Genomic DNA, 22,457 nt, shown 5'->3' with positions numbered 1-22,457 from the left:
GTGAGATCTGGCAAACATGTCTGGCAAGCCAGTGTGCATTGCAGATTTTGAGGAGTATGCTAAAACCTTTCTGCCCAAATCCGTGTACGATTATTACCGATCTGGGGCGGATGACCAGGAAACACTGGCTGATAATGTCGCAGCGTTTTCCAGGTAGGAGGATGATTGAAGGCTGGGGTGGGAGGCAGGGGGTGTAAGTTCTGCTTTATTGGTAGATGTGGTGCAATTTTAGATTTTTCTCTGTGACAAAACTCAGTTCTGCAACTTCTTCCTATTTTTTCTTTCTTCAAAACTCTGCGACTTCTTTCTATTTTAGCAAAAAGACTCTGAAAGAACTGATTTTCAGGATTACTCTCTCTCCCCTTTCACTCCTCCACCTAACATATTCTGTCAAAAAGCAGTCCCTAAAATCCATTAGCACCTTTTAATCTTTGCCTGCATTTGGGTTCTTTTGTTATCAGAAATTCTCTCCAGAGTCCTTCAGCTCCAATATTTAATCAGCTAATGAAACTGAAACTTCTGCATTTCAGGTTATAGTGCCTGCAAGGGGTTCTTGGGGTGGGGTTGTACTTTTTAGGTCCTTAGTAAGTTTTGCCTTTTCCTTAGTTCTCCTGAACTGATTTAGTTCCACAGCCTTCCCAGATGAGAGCTATAGGGCCCTGCAGGAAGGAGCTGCTTTTCCCAGCTCTGGAGTGAGCTAGAAAATCCAGGGCTCAGTCCTGGGCGGCCCAGCTGTGCTCAAGGGATTCCAGCAGGAGGTCAGCCCTTTACCAGGAGATACTGTAAATGCTGGGAACAGTTCTAAACCAATTTTGACCTAGACTGACCTCCTGAGCTGTTGTCAAAACTTGGGCTCAGGTCACCCTTAGCCTCAGAAGGACAAAGTCAACACAAAGTCAGTGGGCACTTGCTGTGGGATTCGGTGGAAGTGTCACAACTGGCATCACATCAGTTGGTTCCCTACTCCTAAATATCCCTGAGCAGGGCAGAGGGAAGGAGGCAGCTGGAGGCTGCTCCCCTCAGCCCAGCTGAGCCCAGTGAAGCTGCTGAAACAGCTGCTGACATCGCCTTCCTTCAGGGGCTGTGTTGATGCAGACATTTAACCCCCTGCACTTGCCTTTACAAAGGCTTTGTCTTCAGTTCCTCTGAGTTTAACAAACCAAACCACAATTTTCTGTTTTATCCTCAGTCTTTCTCCCTCCCTGCTTTGCTTTTCTGCAATCCTACTCACTGCTATGGCTATGGGCCATTCAGCTGAAAGTCTGATGCAAGTTGAAGGTTGTAGAAAACTCTGTGATAATTCATTTAGCAGGATCTCAAAGGTCAGAAATGGGCCCAGAGTCTTAATTTTAAGGACACACATAGAAAAGCTTTATAATGTTAAGAGAAGACAACTCACCTCCACTGCTTATTCCAGACCTCCTAGCTCCATGCAGAAGCTGCCATCACAGAAGTTTCCCTGCTCAAACACAAGCACAAACACAAAAAAGATTGCCCTGAGGAGTGAATAGGAGCAGGAGGGGATGGAGTAGCACTCACCTGATTTTTACTGTACCTTTTTTAATGCTTCCAGATGCTCTGATGCTACTTGCCCTCATAAAACCAAAATGAGACATTAAGGAAAGGACACTCAAGGAAGTACTTGTAGGCAATAAACTCTGGGAGCAGTGAATGTTCTACTTGGAACTGCTGAAGCTAATCATGATGAGGTGGGATCTAAAGCTGCCAGAGACAGGCTAACAAAGAATTGGGCACGTCCCTTGCTGTGCTGGCATCAGCAGAGCTGGGAGATAAGCACAGCTCTGCTCTGAAGCTGTTTCCTGCCACAGGGATGGATTCCTCTGATAAGAGACCCCCTTACACTGGGCTGGTTGCCTGTGGGGTTCAGGCTTACCTCATCTTTCCTGGATCTTCTGTCAGATTTTCAGTAAACCCTCCAGTTTTAGGTGTTCAAAACTGTGATGTTTGCAGGCAGCCTGGGACTAAAGGAGATGTTCATTAGCAGTGCCTTGAATGGCCTGAGACATTAAAAGAAATCAAAGACATTTGGTGTGGTTGAAAGTCCCGTAATGCTGGGTCCCTGCCCCTCAGCAGTGTGGGGATGAAGGGACTGGGAGATGTTTCTCTTTGCTCTCCCTCCCTTTATATTTATCTGAAATAAAACAAGATCCCATTTTCTCAGCACGTGGGATGGTGCCATTAACAGTCCTTAGACCATATTTGCAATGGCTTCCTCGGAATACATCTCTAAAAGGTAGAACCTGCTATAAAGACTGTAATATTTTGGTTTATAAGACCTATTTGACACAAAGGACTTGGTAAAACCTTTATTTTTTCCTTGGTTGCTGTTGGGAGAAGCATGGCCCAGCTGTTAGAGATGGGGAAGTGCTGCTCACTCTGACCCTCACACAGTCCTGCTGTTTCTGCCTGTTCCTGACTGCAGCTTGGTGGTAAATATAAAGTCAGATGGACTTTACACCCCTGAGGCACAAAGGGTCACCAAGTCAGATAGTTTTGTGAAATACAGGAGTATGTTCACCTTCATTTCCCATTGATTTCCCCTGACAGAAGCTTAGTTGCAGGGTTCAGTCTGCAACTAAAAGTATTTAAAAGTTTGCAGTTTATTTAATATTTATAAGTTCAAATGGAAGAGAAAGCAGAAAATGGAACCAGAAGCAGGAACTGTTAGCATGTACCTTTATGGTGCAGGATTAGTCAGGTGAGGTGTGAGGGTGGAAAAGCAGTTCTGGGCTCATCTGTGAGTTATTATTTTTTTTGGCAAACAAATGGTTTCATTTCTGGAGAAACAAATAGATGTTCTTATGAAGGACTAATATTACTATTGTTATTAAGAACTAACCCTAATGGATGGTTGTGTTGCTGGATCCTGCAGTATCTTTGGAACACTCCATGCAATTTTGGGAGCAGCACAATTCATACTCATTGGATTATAAAATTAATGTCTTGGCCTTTTGACCTTGAGGTACTTTGTGTAATCACATATCAGGGTACAAACTGCCACCACAAGGACAGTGTTTAAGATAAGTTTCGGGCACAGCAACTCTCCCCCAGCTCCCAGCTCTTCTGGGACTGAGGGAAGAACCAGCACTCGGATGTTGACATCAGTGTGTTCCTGCTGAGGCCAGATAAGTATTTCTTATTCATAGTTCTCAAATGGCCCTGGCAGAAGTGAGGCATTAAGGCCAGAAAGGATGATTTGGGATGCAGAGCATATGTCATTCGCTGGGGTCTCTGCCTGCCTTCACCTTGGCTTTGCTCTGCATCCTGGAATGCCGAGTGTCCTCCAAGCCACATCTGGAGCTGGAATTCCCCTCTCGAGTTGTCACAGAAGCAAGAGGCCTGAATAGAGAAGAGGTGTTTGTGACAAGGTCAGGACACCTTTAGCTCGATGGCATTCAGGAAATCAATCTGGAGTCTCCCCTCTCGGCATGCAAGGAGGGGGACGTCGGTGTGTGTAGGAGCAGGCTCCTGCTAATCCGCCCTGCCACAGAATTCCTGCAGGCCTTGGGAGAAGCTGCCTTGTTCTGTTGTGTGCAAGGAACAGCAGCTGCTGCTTCAGCAGTGCCAGCATCAATGCAGCTGATGCAATTTCTGCAAACGTGGTGTTACCTTATAGCAATTAAAGACATTAAAATGGCCACAGAAATGATTTGAACATTGGTTAAAAAAGCAAGGCTGAGAGTGGGACATGGTCGGACAAGTCTGGAAAGTTTAGGGGGAGAAAAGGAATGCTTGGAATAATGATTCAGGTATGTTGTTGTGATGTCTTTCACCTGGGATTCCCAGTGCACCACGAGAAGTGTGTGGATGGCAAGATGTGCTGGGAGGGAAGATAATTTTCCCCAAGGAAAAGCAGCTGTTGCTTAGCCTGGCACAGCACCAGCCCCTGCTCCTTCTGAAGGGAACTGTAGGAGAGAGAAGGGCAGGAAGCTGGGTTGGGTTTAGGATGGAGGCTTGCCCTAAGCAAAGTGTCTTTTTCCCAAATGTGCTTCTTGCCTTACAACACGAGGGGATTTGGGACAACTCAGCAGAGGAACAAGAGGAGCTGCTTGAAAATATGGTGCAGTTTGAAAATTCCAGTGTTATTCTCAGCTGAAAGCAGCCAGTGCTTCCCTCTTACCCCACTGCAAGGTAATTTACAATCAGAGTGTTTTTTGAGCATGGAGAAAAAAAGGAAAAAACCCAAAAGATTAATCCTCCTTCCTTCCCTTTAATCTTTCCTTCAGAACAGCTTTTAGCTGGAGTTGCCTAAATTTGGAGTGCTCGCTGCCTTCCCCACTGCGGCATCTCCCGCTTCCAGCTGGGAAGAAGGATGCATTCACTCTCAGTTGCTGATTGCAGCACATGAGTGTGGACTTGGCTGGAAAAAGATGTGGGTGATGAGGAGGTGATGAATTAAAATTTTTTTTTAAAAAAATCCAATTTTTTTTCTAAAATATGCAGGAAATGTTTCACTGAGAGACTTGGAGGAAGCAGGTGCTGCATGGCAGCTGAATGAATGCGTGCTCTGGTGACTGGGAAATGCTGCCTGTGAGGGTTCCTAGCTGCTGTTCAGGGCATTTCCCTGGCCAGACAATGCCTGCTTTCAAGTATCTGTCAAACTCAGAGCTGGAAACACCTGAGTTTCCAAAGCAATCAGTTTTTATTACAGGATGATGATACTCAGGTAGTGAACCTGTTTGGTGTTTTTGTGGGACAAGTCAGTTCTGTGTCAGGAGCACTGCCTGGATGTTGGTTGAGAGGATGTGACCTGATAAGGAATCTCTGCTTGGGACTGCATCATTTTTCTTGCATGCACTGCTGGGAGGATTTTGGCTTCTCCTGTTTCTCTTCCGAGCTAAACACGCCAGGGATGTTTGTTGTACCTCAGGACTGACCCTCAGAGGCTGGCTGTGAGATGGCAGTGGCAGGTAACAATCTGACAGGTCACAGAAACCAGGAGCCTGCGGAAGAGGGGGATGCTTCACATCCTTTATGCTTTTGGGTTTGATTGTATAAATGGACAAGGTTACAAAGGGATTTTTGTTTTCTTTCTTTGCTGGGAAAAGATGCCTCAGAGTGGAAGCCTTCGGAATGAGGAATTAGGAAAAAATGGGGAGAAAGAAGTCATGTTTTCTTTGTCCCACCCTGAGCCCATCCTCCCCTGAAAAATAACAAACTTACAATGGCATGAAAACAAGTGTGAGGAGATGTTCCTGCCGTGTGTGTCTTGGCACTGAGCAGCACAGCTGACTTCCACAGCCACACATCTCCTTCCAAGCATCATAACTGTCCTTCTCCTCCCTGAGGAGCACTGCCTGGGGAGCTGGCACAGCCCCAAGCTCCAGGCCTTCAGAAAGGTGGGTCTCTGCCACGCTCTGCCCTAGGCTTTTTGGGGAAACATCTCTTGATCTTTCTATAAAAGAGAAATTTTGGGGTTTTTTTTCCCCTGGATTGTAATTTTAATACACAAGCTCAAGCTCACCCCTACTCCCTGTCAGAGGGTAGCAGTGACTCTGGTTCTCTCTCCGTGCTGGTAGCTAAAATATTATCAGCTTGAGCATTCTGGTGCTGAGCAGTTGCTCAAGTTGAGCAGTATTAGCATACATTTTTAATTCTTCTCTGTAATTACAGTTCAGGAGCCATGGGAGCCTGAGGGAGGGAGGGAGGCCTCAGTGAGAGGTCAGTGCTTGCAGGGAGCAGAGCTTTGGCCTGGCTGAGCTCATGAGAGGCAGCCCCAAGTGTTGCACCTCCTCTTGTGGCTTCTAGTGGTGACAGTGCTGTGACAGCACCTGGGGAAAAGTCCCATGGCACAGGTATCCCCAGGAATGCAACCCCATCACAGGGATTATGATCTTTTGATGCTGTTTTGTGGGGGTTGAAAAAAAGGTACATTTCTGTGTGTGCAGACATGTGGTGTCCAGCCTGGCTGCAGTAAACTGTAATTTCAGATTAAGTGTGGTTTAGTTTGCTCTGGTTTGGAAAAGGGAGTTCCAAGCACACAGGTCAGGCTTGGTTATCCAAAAATCCCATGTCTTTTGGTTCCCTAGTCCATCAGTGGGATAACTGAGGGTGGCTGATGACTTTTCCCATTTACAGGCAGCATCTGGCACCCAGTTCTGCCCCAAGGCTTTCAGAAGGCTGAGACTCATCATGAACCTCATTGTTTTACAGCTCCTGTCTTTCAAACAATACCAGCCCAAAAATGTTCAAGAGGTCTTTGCATCTTTCACCCTTGCTGCTCTTTGGTCCTTCCTTGCCTGCTCCCTCAAGGTTTTGTGCCCTGCAGGAGTTTTGCTGCAGCTCTGGATGACACAGTGGGATTCTGTTCCAGCCCCAACACAGCTTCCACCATGTGACAGCAGGAAAACCTGCTCTTACCCATTGGGAACTGTAAATTCCCCCCACACTGCAGCTGTTTGAAATTAAGTTTATCTGTGTGTGTGCCAGGTGGAAGCTGTACCCCCGGGTGCTCAGGGATGTGTCGGTGATGGACCTGTCCACCTCTGTTCTGGGCCAGAGGGTCACGGTGCCCGTATGCGTGGCTGCCACCGCAATGCAGCGCATGGCTCACCCCCACGGAGAGACGGCGACCGCCAGAGGTGAGCCCTGGGTGGGGAGGGACAGGGCAGTGCTGTGCCTGCTGCCTGGCCATCCCAGCTGGGTTCCTTGCTCCTCCGTGGGTTTCAGCTTCTGCTCAGGGTAACCAGGCTGATTCTTGCCTTTGTTTTTTACCCTTTCACTCGCCTGAGTGTGGTTTCTCTCTCTGTGAAATGGAGGGAAATGAAGGATGCAAGAGGGGAATAATTTGTTGTATATAAAATTAAAAACATCTATCTGCCTACCTATACATTCTATGTAACTATAAACATTGCCACAGCAATGCTCTTCCTGTTAGAGAACTGACTTTAGAAATGCTGAGGCCTTTGTTTGCCTGGGAACAATCCTTGCTTTGAAGAGAGCTCTTTGAGAGCATCCCAGGGAAACAGTGAGATAAGGGCCCCTCTGGGCTAGAAGCTGCACAAAGATGTTGCCAGCACAGAGGCTGCAGCCTGAAAGGATATTAACCAGAATTCAGATGGGGAATTGTCACCTGCTCCTTCAACCCCAGCTAAAGATTGGCACCAAATCTGAGGAAGAGGTGTGGGCTGTGCATTTCAGTGCTCCAGTGATGAAAGTAAAAGGGCAAAAAACCTAAATAGCTGATATTTAAAAAAAAAATAATCCTGTGCGTGGTTGGGTTGTTTATCTAACGGTGTTTCCATGGCCAGTGCAGCAGATCCTGGTGTGGAGCGAGTCAAGTTCTCAGCCCTGCAGCTGGAGCTGCTCTCAGTTCTCATCGCTGTGATGTGCGCGGGGGTGGGTTGCAGCACAGCTCCAGCGTTATCTTTGAAAAACACACCTCTCCAGTGTTGCAGCGTGTTTGGGGCCGCGGGTTTCCTGTTCCCAAGAGCTTTGTTAGGAAGCCGTCGCTGTTTTCCCGGTTTGTGAATGCCGGCGCACCCCACGCGATGGCGCTCCAGCACCTCGGATGGGTTTGGGAAGCTCCTCGGTGCTGTCCCATCCTTTGGCAGCTCCTGCGGATTTGTTCTGGGCCAGCTTGTGCCGGGAGGAAACTGAAACACTAAGTGCAAACATATTACTGCAATGGTCAGAGCGAGATTTGCAACACAAAATTCAGAATGTTTCTCAGCAAAGATTCACGCTGATGCTGCAGCCCGGCCACATTTTAAGACGTAAATCCACAATGGCACACAAAGTTGAGTGGAATAATAAGGCTGAGTAGAACAGTTTCAAACTTTAACACGTGATTTAATGTTCCTGGGTTTTCAAGCTGGGACAGCTCGGTGTACTGGCACTAGTTGGAATGTGTGGTCCAGGAAACTTATCCGTTGGAGCTGGTGAATTCTTCATTGCTTTCAAAGGAGGGCAATATTAAAATCACACCCTCTGTATTGCATTGGCATTTGGGGGAGAAAAAAAGGCTTTGGTTTTGTGCTGTTAGAGGCGGAGCGGGGGACTCAATGCCAAGCTTTTGGTTTGACCTTATAAGATGACAGAAATCAGCTGTAAAGTACACATTTAGCTTAAAGGTTCTTTTAAACCTTGGACACTCAGGATCAGGAGGTTTGCCACATCCAACTTCTATTCCAGAGGTAACACAGAGTTTAAGTGAGCAAATTTGGTTGCTTTAATTCATCTTCTGCTTCAGCTGCACCAGTTTGCACAAGCCAAGGAAGTCTGATCCATAGTCCCACAAAGCCTGGCATGCTCCATAAGCCTGGCTTTTTTTGGCTCAGGTGCGAGCAGCTCCCAGAGGAGCCTCCCTGTGTGCCACGAGTCTGCCTGGCTGGCCTTGAACCCCAAGAGATAATCCTGGCTCACACCACGCTGCCCTGCAGAGCAGGGTGATGAAGAGAGCACTGACACCTCCTTCCCTCAACTCTGGGTGTTTGGAGAACAATGCTCGAGGAATTTCCTGGAGTGACAGCGTGGTGCTTGGAACTGCTCTGCTCTGCTGGCAGCTTTGCCCACGTGTTGTAGGGTAAATGTCCCCTCTAGGGACAAGGGCACGTCATGGTGTCCCTTAGAACTCCCTGCCCTCACAACCCCTTGCTCTGGGGCTTCTCAGGGTTTTGGGGGCTGCTGCTTTCTGAGGGACGCTCTCCTGCAGCAACCAAGGTGGTGGGGAGGAGGGTGCACCTTCCCAGAGCAGGACAGGCTCTGTCAGCTCACCTGAAACACCCCTTCGTGGGCAGTTCTTTTGCATGGGTAAAGAATCTTTCATAGGAAAAACATCCAGCTGTCCTTTTAGGAGCTGCTGGTGCTAAGCCAGACAACACCATGTAAGTTAATCCAAAAGTTAGGTGACCCCACTCTGAGCAGAATAAACTGCAGTCATGGGCAAACCTTCCACAGCCTCAAATCCAGGTGTTGGATTTACTTGTACTCCTGTTAGCTAGACTTTAAAATAATAAATTATTTTATAAAAAAATCTACACAGGTTTTTAAGGTTGGTCCTCAGTTTTCTGAATGTAGCAAGGAGTCCTTCCCTGCAGAGAAAGCTCTCTTGTCCTTGAAACAATTTCATGCACCTTGGCAGTTGTCCCAGTTTTTCTAGGTCTTCCTTCAAGTATATTGCCTGGCATTTTAGTTGTAGCTCATCAGTGTATGTGGCAATTTTCCAAAGAATGGATTTTCTGTTCAGTAGAAACTGAAAAATTGGGAGGAAAATTGTTTTGGATTAACTGAAATGTTTCATTTGATCCAAAACATAATGTTTTATTTCATTTTCCTACTGGCTAATGCTTTTAGCTATAGTTCTGTTTTGAAACAAAAGTGTCAGCTCAGGAGAAAACATTTCCATTTTGAAAAGATCAACACATGACATTTTGACTTAGGTGTTTTTTTCTCATCCTTCCCACTCCAATTTCAACCTCTTTAACTAAAAATATTTGCCAAATTCGATGAATAATCTTAGCCACTAAAGAGCAAAAGGTTTTTCTCTAAACACTTTTCAATAGAACCCTTCTGATTCTCTGGGATCTTTTTTCTTGCTTGTCCATCAGCCTATTCATGTTCCTCCATACCAAGGCATTCATTTGCCACCCTGACTTCATGCAGTGCTTGCAAACCAACATGATCCCCGTGTCAACAGGACCCACCTCTAGTACACTGACTCAAAATCTTGTGCACCATCCAGCTGCTCAGCAAGAAATAGCAGTTTTTTGCAACCTTTTGCAACCTTAATTTAATTAATTTAATTAATCAAACAGATTTGTAGCACTATTTAATTGAGACTTGTGTTTATATTCCTGCTTATTCCATATTGCACTTACTGGATAGTTTAAATTCCAGTGCCTGGCTTCTCCATGAATGGCTGAAAATCAAATTTCTTGGCCAGGTCTTTTGAGAACTGTCACTGATAGTTGCTCAGGGCTGAAGTTTTTGTGTTTGCCCTCTGCAGCTGCACTCAAGCCGCTCTCCAGGCTGCTGCTGACGCAGGAAGGGTTTCACCATTACCTGGGACGTGACTGCACCGTTTGCTTTGCCATATGGAGAACAGGAATATTGACTGGAAAGCTGTTTTCCACCCCTGTTTCAGCTGAGTTTCTGGCAGCTCTGTCATTCCCACTAGAGAGGGAGCAACACCTTTGTTCCTTTGGCTCTTAACAGGCTGCTACTGTGCTTTTTCTCTCTGTGATGCAGAGCAATGAAATTTGGGGTTCTTGTGCCCATCAGACATGGCTGTGACTGGGAAGGAGGCATTTGGCCATTTATTATATTTTGTGCTCAGCCACAGTGAAAACAGCAGTGAAAACACCCATTACCCACGTGGTGATCAAACTTGAGGTTAATTTTGAGATATGCAAATGAATGTCAATCCAGAGTCAAGGAGGGGACAGCATTCACATGGGACAACATGGTCTGGGCTGCCCTGGCCTGGATTCCCCCTGGAGAGTGGCATGACCAGGGGACTTTGTGCTGCAAGTGTGGCCAGGCAGCCTGGCATGACAGGCAGATCCCAGATCCGTTTTGGCCGCCTGTCCCTTCCCCTCCAGCCTTCCTGCACAGCTGACAAAATGCGTTGTGTCAAGGAGAGGAGGGCAGGCACCGCTCACACGCAGGGTTTTGTAAGGGCTGAGGGAAGAGAGGCTGACAGGGATCTCTTAGCCAAATGTGGTTTGTCAAGAGAGTAACGTGAAGTTCTTTAAACAGCTCTATTCCTCCGGAGATGCAGCTCCAAGAACACAGCTGCTGCTCCTGAGAAATACCACTGTGCCAAAAGGACCCTGTGTTGATCCCAAGGAATGTCCTCTGGCCCTTAGCTTGGGGACAGTGGATTCACTGGTGGATTCAGGAAAAAATGCCTGCAGTGGGGCAGTGTGACTGCTGGGCTTTGGAATGCCCCTAAAAGGGAAATGATGGGAATTTGCCCAGCTAGAGGGAAAAAGTGAGCTCCCATTCCCATACAAGGTAACCCTGACAAAATCTGCAAGCTTGAACTGGGCTCCTCTCCAGTGCCCTCCCTGAAGTTTTCTTCCTCTGAGCTGCCCACAGGGACAAATTCCATATCCTTCCCAAACCACATAATGAAGTGATGCCCCATCAGATGGGGGGAGGATGCTCTGAGGCTTCAGGATGAGAAAAGGGCTAAGAAAGGTCCCTGCTCTGTTCCCCACTGGAGCTCCCAAGTGTGTCCTATCCCGTTTGTTGCTACATAAAATACTTCAGTTGAGTTCCCCAAGAGTGAATGGCTTCAAACTGCCAGAGGGCAGGTTTGGATTAGAGATGAGGAAGAGACTCTTTACCATTCTGTGATTCCATGGATTTCCCCAGCTCCCCGTGTGTGGCTACTGCTGTTCTCTCTGCACTGTCGTGGAGCCCAACAGGAGCCTGCAGGGTGTACAAGAGTGAACGTGTCCTTTGGGCAAAGCTCAGGATTAAAAGAAGACCTGGAAAAAAAAACACATAAAAAAACAAACAACTAAAAGCAATCATGAAATGGCAAGAGGAAAGGCTGGTTTACAAAAACATCTCATGCTTATACTCTGGTAAATGTCACATATTGCAGCAAGAGCATCCTGTGGGAATATGGCTGTAGTAGGACTGATTTGAAATAATAAATAATTTGCAGCACCCCAAAAGTGGAGTAGTAAAATGCGGTTGTTAGAGGAAATGAATTGCTTCTGTTTTCTTCAGCTGCACCTAAATGTGTGAGAAGTGGGAGTGTATTTTTAGAGAAACCTAATTTGAGATAGAAAAAAAACCCAACCAAACCTTGCAGCACTTCAGGCCTCTGTATCTCATGGCTTTAGAAATCTAGAAAATTGTCAAAATAAGCTTTAAAATGATCAAGATCAAGCATAGATCGACCAAAACTGGAACTGGGAATTTCTAAAACTTTGAAAAATTTTGTCTGTGAACTTTGGATTTGCCTGAGAGATCTAAACCATGTGTGTTGAGCTGGTGCTTCACTAGAGAGCTGAGAACTTTACAGGAGAGACAAGGGGAATTTTGTGAGCATGCCTGCATGAAAATTCCAGAACCCCGTTTGTGATGGCTGAACTCTCATTGAACCAAACTGCTTCAAATAAGAGAAAAGCACTATTTACTCTGTTGCTACGTACGCAGCTAAGTTGAAAGGATGTGGTGATATATTGTGACTTATTTCTTCTCTTCACCAAAAATGTTTTGTTGTGCAGTTGCTGGCCAAATTTTTGCTTTTGCAACCATAGGGCTGTAGAGGTAGACTTGGGAATAAAAGGAAAAAATGGAAATAAATGCATACCTAAAGGAAGATTGAACATTTACATTTCTCCCTTATCTGATGTGAGGGTTTCACAGTTCCTGGGTTCACAACCCTCCCGGCCATTCCCGATATAGAGGGAACTATGTCCAGTAATTTAAAGGAGAGGAACAGAATGGTTACAAACCAGAGAGGTTTGAGTGATTGCTGCTGTATTTCCAGTGAGGGAAAACTAGCTGGTGGCCCTGGGAGGGTGTAACCAATTTGTTTGAATAAGCTGTTCATAAGTTTCCACTCCAAGAGGCTTGTAATCCTTATTTAATAAAATGTTGTCATAAAGACCACTTTTTAATTCCTCCGTGGGCTGGGGATGACGTCTTGAAACAGAGGTCCATTTACATTAAAAATATGCATACTGTGGTAGACCAAGGAAAGCAAGGCTTTCTATAATATTTTTGAGTTTTACGGCGTGTTTTCCTTTATTTTACAATAAGTGACAGATTACTCCAAAAAGAATAAGTGATAGATTCATAAAAACATATCTGTGTGAGGTTAGCCGGTGCAGCCTGCGTTGGCAGTCGCGTGTGTGGACGGTGATTTTTGGGAGGCAACGTGGCAACGTTTGAAAAGTTGGAAGCCTTAAACGCATTATTTTAATGCTCCTGTTTGGAAAATCTCACTTTGTGCTCCTCCAGCCTGCCAGGCCGTGGGGACAGGGATGATGCTGAGCTCCTGGGCCACCTCGTCCATCGAGGAGGTGGCTGAGGCAGCTCCGACCGGCCTTCGCTGGCTGCAGCTGTACGTGTACAAGGACCGGGAGGTCACGGAGTCGCTGGTGAGGCGCGCGGAGAGAGCCGGCTACAGAGGGATCTTCGTCACCGTGGACACCCCGTACCTCGGCCGGCGCGTCGCCGACGTGCGCAACAAGTTCCAGCTCCCGCCGCACCTCAGGTACCTCTCCTGCCAGCTGTGTGACCGTGCCAGGGCCCTGGGCACCACCAGGGCTCTGTCCTGGGCAGCCGCTCTGCAGAGCTGTGCGTGTATCTCGTGCTGGGCTCGGGCTGGGAGCTGCTTTGGGTAAAAACAAAGCTTTCTTGGCTGTTAGCACACTGTAAAAGGTGCGGTGCCAGGCAATGTGAGGCTGCAGGCTGCTGAAGGAAGAGATGAGGGACATTTCCTTATACACCTGTCAATGCATCCTTGGCTATCTTCAAACCTCAGCTGGGCACAGCCCAGAGTGGCCTGCTCTGATGTTGAGCTGGGATCCAGCAGCAGAAGTGGCTGGGCTCCAAAAGGGCCCTGAACCTAGTGGGCCAAAACTCCCTTCCAAAAGATGTTCTGGTTCCTTCTGTGTTGTCCTATGACACTGCTCTGGGCCCAGGGCCACGTTGCTATCGACTGCAGAGCTCCTTTTTGAGCAACTTCAACTCTTGTTTTACTCAAATATAGAAGCATGTGGATATCAGTCTTTCTAATTTCTCCATGAGGGCAATTGTTACCCCAAAGTGTATTTTGGGACATTTTCTGTGTCTCAGAATTTCTGGCATCATGATTGACCAGCACTAATTCTAGTTCCTCCCCTCTGCAGGGCCAATGAGGAATTCAGTTTTAAGCAGAGTTAAACCAGAGTTTTAACCTTACAATGGTGTTTAAGGGTGCTGATTTGCTTGCCCTTTTGTAAGTATGAATTGATAGACTGTAGAGACTCCCCTGATAAACATATGCTGAAGTTCTGGCTCAGTTCTAGCAGCCAAAGACTGGCTGGAAGAATATTTGCTTGATGGAATATCCATGACTTGAAGCTAAAAATCTTGTGAGGTTCTTGCACATAGGCCTTGGTAACAACCACAGTCTACCATGTTAAATGTTGGAATTATTTAGAGCATGAAAATGAACACAAAAATGGAGAAACAGAGAGAGAAAGAAAAATAAAAATAAAAGACAGCATAATATATTTTGAAGCAGATAAACTTTGCGGTGAGTTCTGGGTGAAAGCTGGTTTTGAATATTATCGATGAAATTGAATTGTTCTTCCTATGTCTCCAAAGACTGTTGTGTTATATTATGCACACATTGTATGTAACATGTACTTAGCAAGAATCGCATCTCGAGGTTTTTCTCAATTTCCATACCATTCAAAAGGAAGAGAAGCCACGGGGCTCTGCAGTGAATCTGATTCTCTACCTCACTGGCAAGAACTCCTCCAGAGCTTGGGGTGTTGGCTCTCCCCCATGCATTTGTACTTGCAACTAAGAGATGAAAGTTGGCAGAGCAACCTGAACTCTACCCTGATTTCTGTGTTAAAGTACACTTTTAGGAGGAAAGCACCAGAAAGCAAAAAAGCCCTAAAGCATCCAACACGAAAATGTACCACCACACCGATAAGCCCTGTGTTGTAATCGTGCTAGAGATCAGTGTTTGACATATTATCAATATACACTGACCTTTTGCTCTAAAAGATAAAATTAAACAATTATTTAAAAAGCTTATTTTTTAGGGGCAATAGAATTTTAAGGCTTGGGGTTGAGGAGTTTTTGAATCCAATCACCCGAAGACATTTGAGGAAAGCGGGAGAAAGAAAGCACTTTGACCCCACCTGCCCAAGTATAACAAAGTTTCGAGTGAACTGTATGAAATCACATGAAATTGGAGTAATCCTTAAAGGTTCCAATTAATCACTGCAGATTCCTGAGCGCCGCTTGGGCAGCGCTTTGTTGCAGAGGCCGCGGTGAAACTCTCCTAGCGCGGGGCTCCGCTCATTTATGTGATAACTTTTTCTTGGCTTCGGGTTTTCAACAAAGTTTCAAAGCAACAACAAGGTGCCATTGTGCTCTGAAATGTATGTAAGGCAACATTCATCCAAGTGTTGATCTGCATTTCCCAGGCCAAGAAAAACAACAGTTATTTATATAATCTTATCCATGGTTCTGTTTTCCTCTGGGCACCCCACCCTCCACAAACCAGCAGCTGAAAAGCTGGATCTTGCTGAGAGCCTGCTCCTTTCTTGTTTGCTTCTGGGCCTGGAGCTGAACAGAGAAGCCATGTGAAATGTTGCTTGTTGCAGGCATGAAATCAGCAGTGAAACCAGCCAGGTTCCATGCAAAAACACTCATGCACTTCCCAAAATGTGAAATGTGAGTATTAAATAGCCCAATGTGGAACAGGACACAGTTTCAGAAGAGCAGGGCAGCTGGGACATGGATGTGCTAGAACCTGTGAGATTTTGTTCTGAAAAACCTAAATAACAGCTAATGCTTTCACATGAGCTTCCTTTGCTCCCTACATTTTATAAGGAAATGTACAAAAGGGACACAAGGTAAACAGGCTGGCTGTTGGCCTTATTGGACAGATGAAAATTCTGAATTCTTTGCAGGGCTTCATGCACATCCATCTATTTTATGGAGCTTAAGAAAACTTCATTTCCTCCGTCTCCTCTCCACCTCCTTGATCCCCTATTCCTCTCATAGCAGAATGCCCTGGATTTGAAAAACAACAAAACCCAACCATATTTCTTTTGCTAAAGCAGGACTGTTACCTTGGGCCAGAGAAACTTGCCCCAGTGTTACAGTAAGATAGAAAGGCTTGGGTTGCAAGGGACATCAAAGATCCAGTGCTTATGTTGATTATCAAATACTTTGTCAGCCAAAGGTTTTGGCTCCCTGAGGACTGGGATCTGACATGCTGGGACCGGCTGGTTTTGCTCCTGCCCTGCAGTGCAGCAAAGCTTTAGCTCAGGTATATTGAATTCTGCCATTTGGGACCGATTGTGGCTATAGTGAATCTTCCTCAGACTATTTTTCTGTGTCTTCTGTCACTTTAGATTAAAAAACTTCGCCAGCAGCGACCTGGCATTCTCCTCAGGGAAAGATTTTGGAGAAAACAGCGGGCTGGCTGTGTACGTTGCTGAGGCCATCGATGCCAGTGTCAACTGGGAGGACATCAAGTGGCTGCGGGGGCTGACATCGCTGCCCATCGTGCTGAAAGGGATCCTCAGGGGTGCGTAGCTCTGCTGCTTCCCGGGCCAAGGCAAAGGAAGAGCTGTCACTTCCTCCTGCGCTGTTAGAAACCCTCCAGTGAAAGTGTTTGTGGAAGTAGCTGTTTAAATAAGTGCCTGGTGTTGTCACCAATACCACCCTTAATATGATCATGCCAGTAATTTTGCAGTGGGACAAAATTGAGTTCTGGAACATAATGGAGAAAATAAAGGCTAGCAACCAAAGTGGTTGCTGATCCAAAGGGATAAAATGTTCTGCTCCAACATTTCAAACTACTTTTCTGCTCTTATTACTTAAAGATAAAACCTTTTTCTCTGTTGAGGTGAGGCTTTGGAAGGCTGAAGCCCTAAGGTGGCTTTGCATGAGCTGACAATGCTTTCTTTAGTGATTCCCTGATTGTGGTGTCTACAAGCTCTCGATTGTGGAAGGACACATCCTGTTTGGGTTTTTTTCCTAGCTGATGATGCCAAAGAAGCTATAAAGATTGGGGTAAATGGGATCCTGGTGTCAAATCATGGAGCACGACAGCTTGATGGGGTCCCTGCTACTGTGAGTACTGATGCCAATATGCTCCAGTAATCTCTAATTTTCTCTGCCTCTTGGCATCTTGTTTGCTTTCTCTGAGCACGTGGAAGGAAAAACCTGGAATAAGTTTTCTATGCTTTAAGCCATGAGTAATAACCTCTCTTCACTTCTGTATGTATGTCACATCATACTCTGAGCTAGACACAGCCTTTCCTTGGTAGATCAAATTGGAAAACCTTTCAGAATTTTTTTTCCACTCTCCTCTTTAATTTCTTCTTTCTCATTCTATTTTGAAAAACCCTCGTTGCCATTTGCAGCACACTGAAGGTTGTATCAGGGTTGTTTTCCCTCTTTTAATATTCTTTGGAGGCTTCTGAAAAATTACAGTTAAGGAACAGCTAAAGGCAGAATGAAACTCTCCATTTTTCTCCTTTCAAGTATTTTCACCTTTGGAAAAGGGAGAGAGTGGTTAAATTACAGTTTTTCCTTTTTCCTTTTCCTTGTCGTGCTACCCCGTGACTTTTCCAAAGGTGAAAGGGATTTGAGAATTTCTCAGTCGGCAAAAAATAAAGAAGTAAAGGAAAATGAAAAAGTATGTGCTCAGGATGAAGGAAAAACCCCAAAATTCCAGTCATCACTCATCTTGCTTCATTTGGTGAGGGAAAGCTGCACAAATAAAAAGAGAATGAAAGGGAGAAGAATCAAAGCCCAGTTGTGCCTCTCTGAGTATTTCCAATAGGTTCATGATGAAAAACCTCCTGTTTTCCACGATGGTTCCCTGAAGGGAGAGGGGAACAGGTCCTCTTGTCACCTCCTGGGAATGTATTCCAAATTTCATTGAGGGTATTCAAAACTCTTGGGCAAGCCTGTGTGTGAGGTAATTCAACAGCAACAATGTATAAGGTTATTAAAAACATCATTTTGAGGAACATGGGAGAGCTCAAGAAATACAAATTAATTTTTGAGAGCTGCAGTAGAAGAGAAATTTGCAAACTCCTTGTTAGGGGTTACTCCCTTGCCACACCACAGGGCAGAGGAGAACTGCTGAAGCTGATGTGTTCCCTGGATTTCTGGTACAGAGAATAACACTTCACAATGCTGTTTTTATAATGTATCTGTATCAGATCACGTTAAATGGTTCTGATTTAGAAACATAATAATTTGCTTCAGTTTTGTGGGGTTTCAGATCGTGAGTTGAACCCGAGCTGGTCAATATTTCTAGTGTCTAGTTACACATTGAGGAAATCTATGTTTTAATTATGGTTTGCATCATGCTTTAGTTATTAGAGCACTTTAATGTTGGTACAGTTTGTCAGGATGTAGAAAGTGGTCTCTGGATATGGAAATAGATCCAAAATATGTCTGGCAAGAGAGCAAAACCAAAGGGAGGGGGAAAATCACAGCAAGTGCCAAACGTTGAGAAAATTTTAATCCAAATCTAAAAACAAACTGCCCTTTCAAGTATTTCACCCCCCCATCTTCTAGTCATTTTTATCCATTAGAAAGGAAATTAATTACATCCGTATTTGAAAGATGTGAATTTGTGTGTCTTTTCTCTTCCACACACTGTTTCCAGTCTCCTTAATACTTGGCTCCTGGTGGTGTTCCTTTCCTGATTTTCATGAATAGGAACTATTTAGGTGGCCTTATAGGAAAAGTTGCCCTGTAATTAATGCTCCAGGCTTGAATTCAGGAGGCTCATCCTTTCACTGGGACCTCTTGCATGGCAAGAGGAATGAATTAATTCCCTGGTTACTTACTTGTAACTTGAGAGCAGTAAAAAACTTTCCCCCCTTTACTTGCATCTCTGGTGTGGGGGATAAGTTGAGAAAGGGGATGAGCAGAGCTCAGTGAAAGCAACATACATATGCGTTAAAAGAAATTATTTCCCACCTTGCTCAAAACTTAGAGGAAAGTTAATTTTTTCTTACATTAAGAAATTTTTCTCTATGGTCATTCCTATAATTAGATGCATTTTCAAAAGGGAAAATACATTAATTAAAAATTTTCAGCCAACTCTAAGTTCCTTCAGGCATGTTTCTCTCACTCCTTGTCTATAGGTATAACCTGCCTCTGGGCTCCTCAGATGGCCCTCAGGATAAAAGAATGGGAAATTAAAACAGGATTATTTAAAAAGTGAACTGATTCAATCTCATCCCCAAACTGGTGAAGACTGAAAGTTTGGGAGGTAACACCACCAAAAGGCTTCCTTAGTGCTGCTGTTTCATATATTCTGCATAAGAATCAGATACTGGCTTGTGTCAGGTATGTGTCATGGGGTCAGACAGCCATTTAGTGAGACCCTGCTGATTCTCATTCTGTTTACGTGACTCTCCAGATAAATTTGACCTTTGCATGTACCTTCTACCCTGCAAAGTCACTGCTGGTTCTCAATTCCAGGCTGTGTTATTTGGGTATAGATTTAGGTACACAACTGCTCATTAAGCTGCTGTAAAGCTTGGATCCTGTGCGTAAGAATTGTCTCAAAAAATAAACAGGGTTTCAGGAGCAGCCAAGCTGTGTTCCTGGTTTCTCTCTTTTAGATTGATGTCTTGCCTGAAATTGTGGAGGCTGTGGAGGGGAAGGTGGAGGTGTTCCTGGATGGTGGTGTAAGAAAAGGCACAGATGTTCTCAAGGCATTGGCTCTTGGTGCCAAAGCTGTTTTCATTGGGAGACCTGTTCTCTGGGGATTGGCTTATCAAGTAAGTGAGGAAAAGCTCAACTGCATGACTTTAGATCCCTAGACTCACTCTTTAGCCTCATTCTATGCACATATTTGTGTCTGTGTGCACAGAGGAGTGTGTGTGTGATGTCTCTGTGGGCATCCAGATCATCTGATTTGCTATTTGCTAAAATTTGCTATGACCAACCCTCAGGATTTATGTTTGTGCATAAAACTTTTCTTGGCACACGTATACATGTCTATACCTACACACATACATGTACACATAATAGTTCACATTGTCTCCTAATCTCCCAGGGTGAAGAAGGAGCAAAAGAAGTTCTCCAGATGCTGAAGGAAGAGTTTCGCCTGGCAATGGCACTGACAGGTGGGACATCAACATTTCCTCTCCGTAGTCTCATTTCCTCAGAGCTTTCATTTGCCCCAGGCAAGATGCTATAGCAACTTGCATGAGGGGAATGTTTGCAATCTAAGCAGGTTAGTCTGTGGAGAAATGGGAAAAAGACTTGTTATCCCTGCCTTGTAAATGGGGAACGGAGTAGATTTCAAGGAGAGACAATAAATCCATAAACAAGTCGTGGCAAATCTTTGGTTGGTAAGGGGTGGATTTCATCTGACAGAATGTAGATTTTTATGAGGCAGAAAAAGAAAAGGCTTAGAGTGCGTTGGAAAATCAGGGGCTTGAACTGATCTGCAAATTCTCCTCCAGGATGCCGGAGAGTAGAAGAAATTGGCAGGACACTGATCCGAAGACATCAAGTATTGTTCTCCAAGATTTAGGTCTGAAGACTCTTGCCTTGTGCGCTGCCTGTTGTGCTTCCAGACAAAATCCAACTGCATTCCCTCTGTGGAATCCCTCTCCTGCAGTCCTGACTGAGGGAATGCTCTGCTCTGTAGGAGATCACTTGTTGAAGAAAGAACTCAAAGCAAATTTTACAGGTGTTTCCAAATCTCTCAGGCTCTTAAGGAAAGCTGCTACACTGGGAGGTGTGATTAGAGATGGGCCTTTATACAAGACCAGCATAGACACTTCAATCTGTTATGCAACAAATGTTGATAATTAATTTCCATGCCTGGGAGTAATTTAGCTGTTAAAGTGAAACTATAAACAGAAATGTTTTGATAGCAAACAGAAATGCTGAAATTTAAAATGGAAAAGATGCTTCTTGCTCACTGTTTAGAGAAACTAGACTGTAGATTGTAGAGATTAAATCTTGCTTTCTTATGAACAGAGTGTCCTTTCCCTAGTGACTTTATAAGCATCTGCTTATGGCACGTAGACTTTAGGAGCCCAGAGGACTCTTCATTGTAAGGAACCACAGAGCAAAGCAAATCTGGGGAAAATTGGGGAAATTCAGCCATTTAAATGGCACAAGCTCCTCTGCAATCAGACAGCTGTTATGTACAAGCATTGGATGTACATCAGTTCCTAGGCTAATGCAAATCCCTGTAGCCCAAACTGTGCCAGCTGCATCCACCTGGAGCTCCAAGTCACATTTTTCACCTGGATCGATTTGCTAACAGTGGCAAGGGAAGGCTGATGCTACCTGGGGGAGTTTGTAGAATTTGCAGCCATGTGAAAAAGGGAAACTTGAATAATTGAGCCATTAACCCATGACCTGGGAAGAGCCTAGCCTAACTTCTATTGAGTTTCCATGCACACCCTTAAGTCAGATAAATCTTAGTGTTCTTTGCTCTGCTTATGATGAGGATGCAGAGAGTCACAGGTCCTGTGCCTCTGTTCTCTAAACAATCCAAATATCCACTGAATTCAGGAGAAATTTTGCAACAGTGAAGAACAGAGGAGGTAAGACTATACTGTTCTCATCTTGGGTAAAACCAAGGGTAGCTCTTCAGCTCACATCCTCACATCTCTTGCAGGTATGGCAGTATTACAGGGAGCAGGGAGAGGCCACACAGGTTTTGAACATCTTGCTGTGAAAATTTAATGTTCATTTTTAAAGATGACTGAAAAAGAGAAAAAACTCCTCATGTCATGGTTTCACTGACATGACCAGCTCCACCATTTGTTTCCCATCAGCCTCATGCATTCTGACTCTCCCGCTTTGCTCGGTTTGAAATATCCCTTGCTGGGCTTTAGAGGCAGCTTTGTAATAAGATGATGGAATATTATAATGTGAACTAAAGCTGGGGATGGAACTCGAAATGGGGAGAAAACCCAAAAGGCCACATGCTTGCCCTCCAGTTGTAAAATTTGTACTCTTATTTACTGCAGAATGTGGTCTGTTGTGTGAGAGTTGCGTAGCAACAAAATAAAGTTTATCTGTGCAAGGAAATATGAATGTTTCTCAGAGCAAAGAGAAGCATAATTTCTGCTGTTTACTGCACTTATCATATCTGTTGCAATGTGGACTGTGTCAGATGTCAATTACGAACTAACTTCGGCAAGACTGTTTATTTGAGATAATATAAATGTTACTTAAAAGACAGGGGTATAATATCTTATGTTTACATGTTTAAGATCTATTTCTAAAGCTCAGAAGATGCAGTTTCCTGTCTTTGCCCCAACCAGATTCAAGGAAAGTTCTGAAACTCTGTGGTTCAATAGAAGTTCTGATGGTGAGGAAACCGGTTTCATTACTTGTGCGTAATTCACTGTTTCTAGTTCCTCTGGGATAAGGGGTTTACATTGTTTTTTCCTGCCTGTTATCTGAGAATCTTCTGACTGCCTTCCAGTTCAACCCTAATAAGACTAGACAAGCATTAAAAACTAGAATTTAAGCCAAATACTTAAAGGCTGTGAGACTGTTAACTGAAAGTAAATTAATTTGTCTGGTAGAATTCTCTTTTTAAAATATTCCACAGTGAAGAGAATTTATTTTGATTTTGAGACAGAAAAACACAACTACTTTTTGAAATTATTAAATAAATTCAAAAAAAAGGTAGGAATTCTGTTTGGTTTGGGTTAAAAAGCAGAAAGACTGAGTGCCTTCAACCATTTTAAAAGTTTTTGAAACTTTTCAAACTTTTCATTTGAAAATAT

The 22,457-nt window shown here is 44.6% G+C and overlaps 1 protein-coding gene across 2 annotated transcripts; it reads left to right on the top strand.

The window, feature by feature from the left end:
• Positions 1-22,359, top strand: HAO1 (hydroxyacid oxidase 1). 2 transcript variants are annotated; one of them, XM_005525445.3, is made up of 8 exons: positions 1-153; positions 6,451-6,602; positions 12,946-13,201; positions 16,071-16,246; positions 16,703-16,794; positions 19,314-19,472; positions 19,751-19,820; positions 20,163-22,359. In XM_005525445.3, exons 1-8 carry the CDS (start codon positions 17-19, stop codon positions 20,231-20,233), a joined length of 1,113 nt encoding a protein of 370 aa, XP_005525502.2. In that variant the 5' UTR covers positions 1-16; the 3' UTR covers positions 20,234-22,359. The 2 variants fall into 2 exon arrangements, with proteins under 2 accessions (XP_005525502.2, XP_014110188.2); XM_014254713.2 differs by lacking the exon at positions 19,314-19,472.
• The last annotated feature ends 98 nt before the right edge of the window (positions 22,360-22,457 follow it).

Source organism: Pseudopodoces humilis, chromosome 3 (assembly GCF_049639895.1).
Source record: "Pseudopodoces humilis isolate 2021_Gansu_Grassland_sample_001 chromosome 3, ASM4963989v1, whole genome shotgun sequence".
Classification (NCBI taxonomy): Eukaryota; Metazoa; Chordata; class Aves; order Passeriformes; family Paridae; genus Pseudopodoces; species Pseudopodoces humilis.
This window is presented reverse-complemented; position numbering and strand designations above follow the sequence as displayed.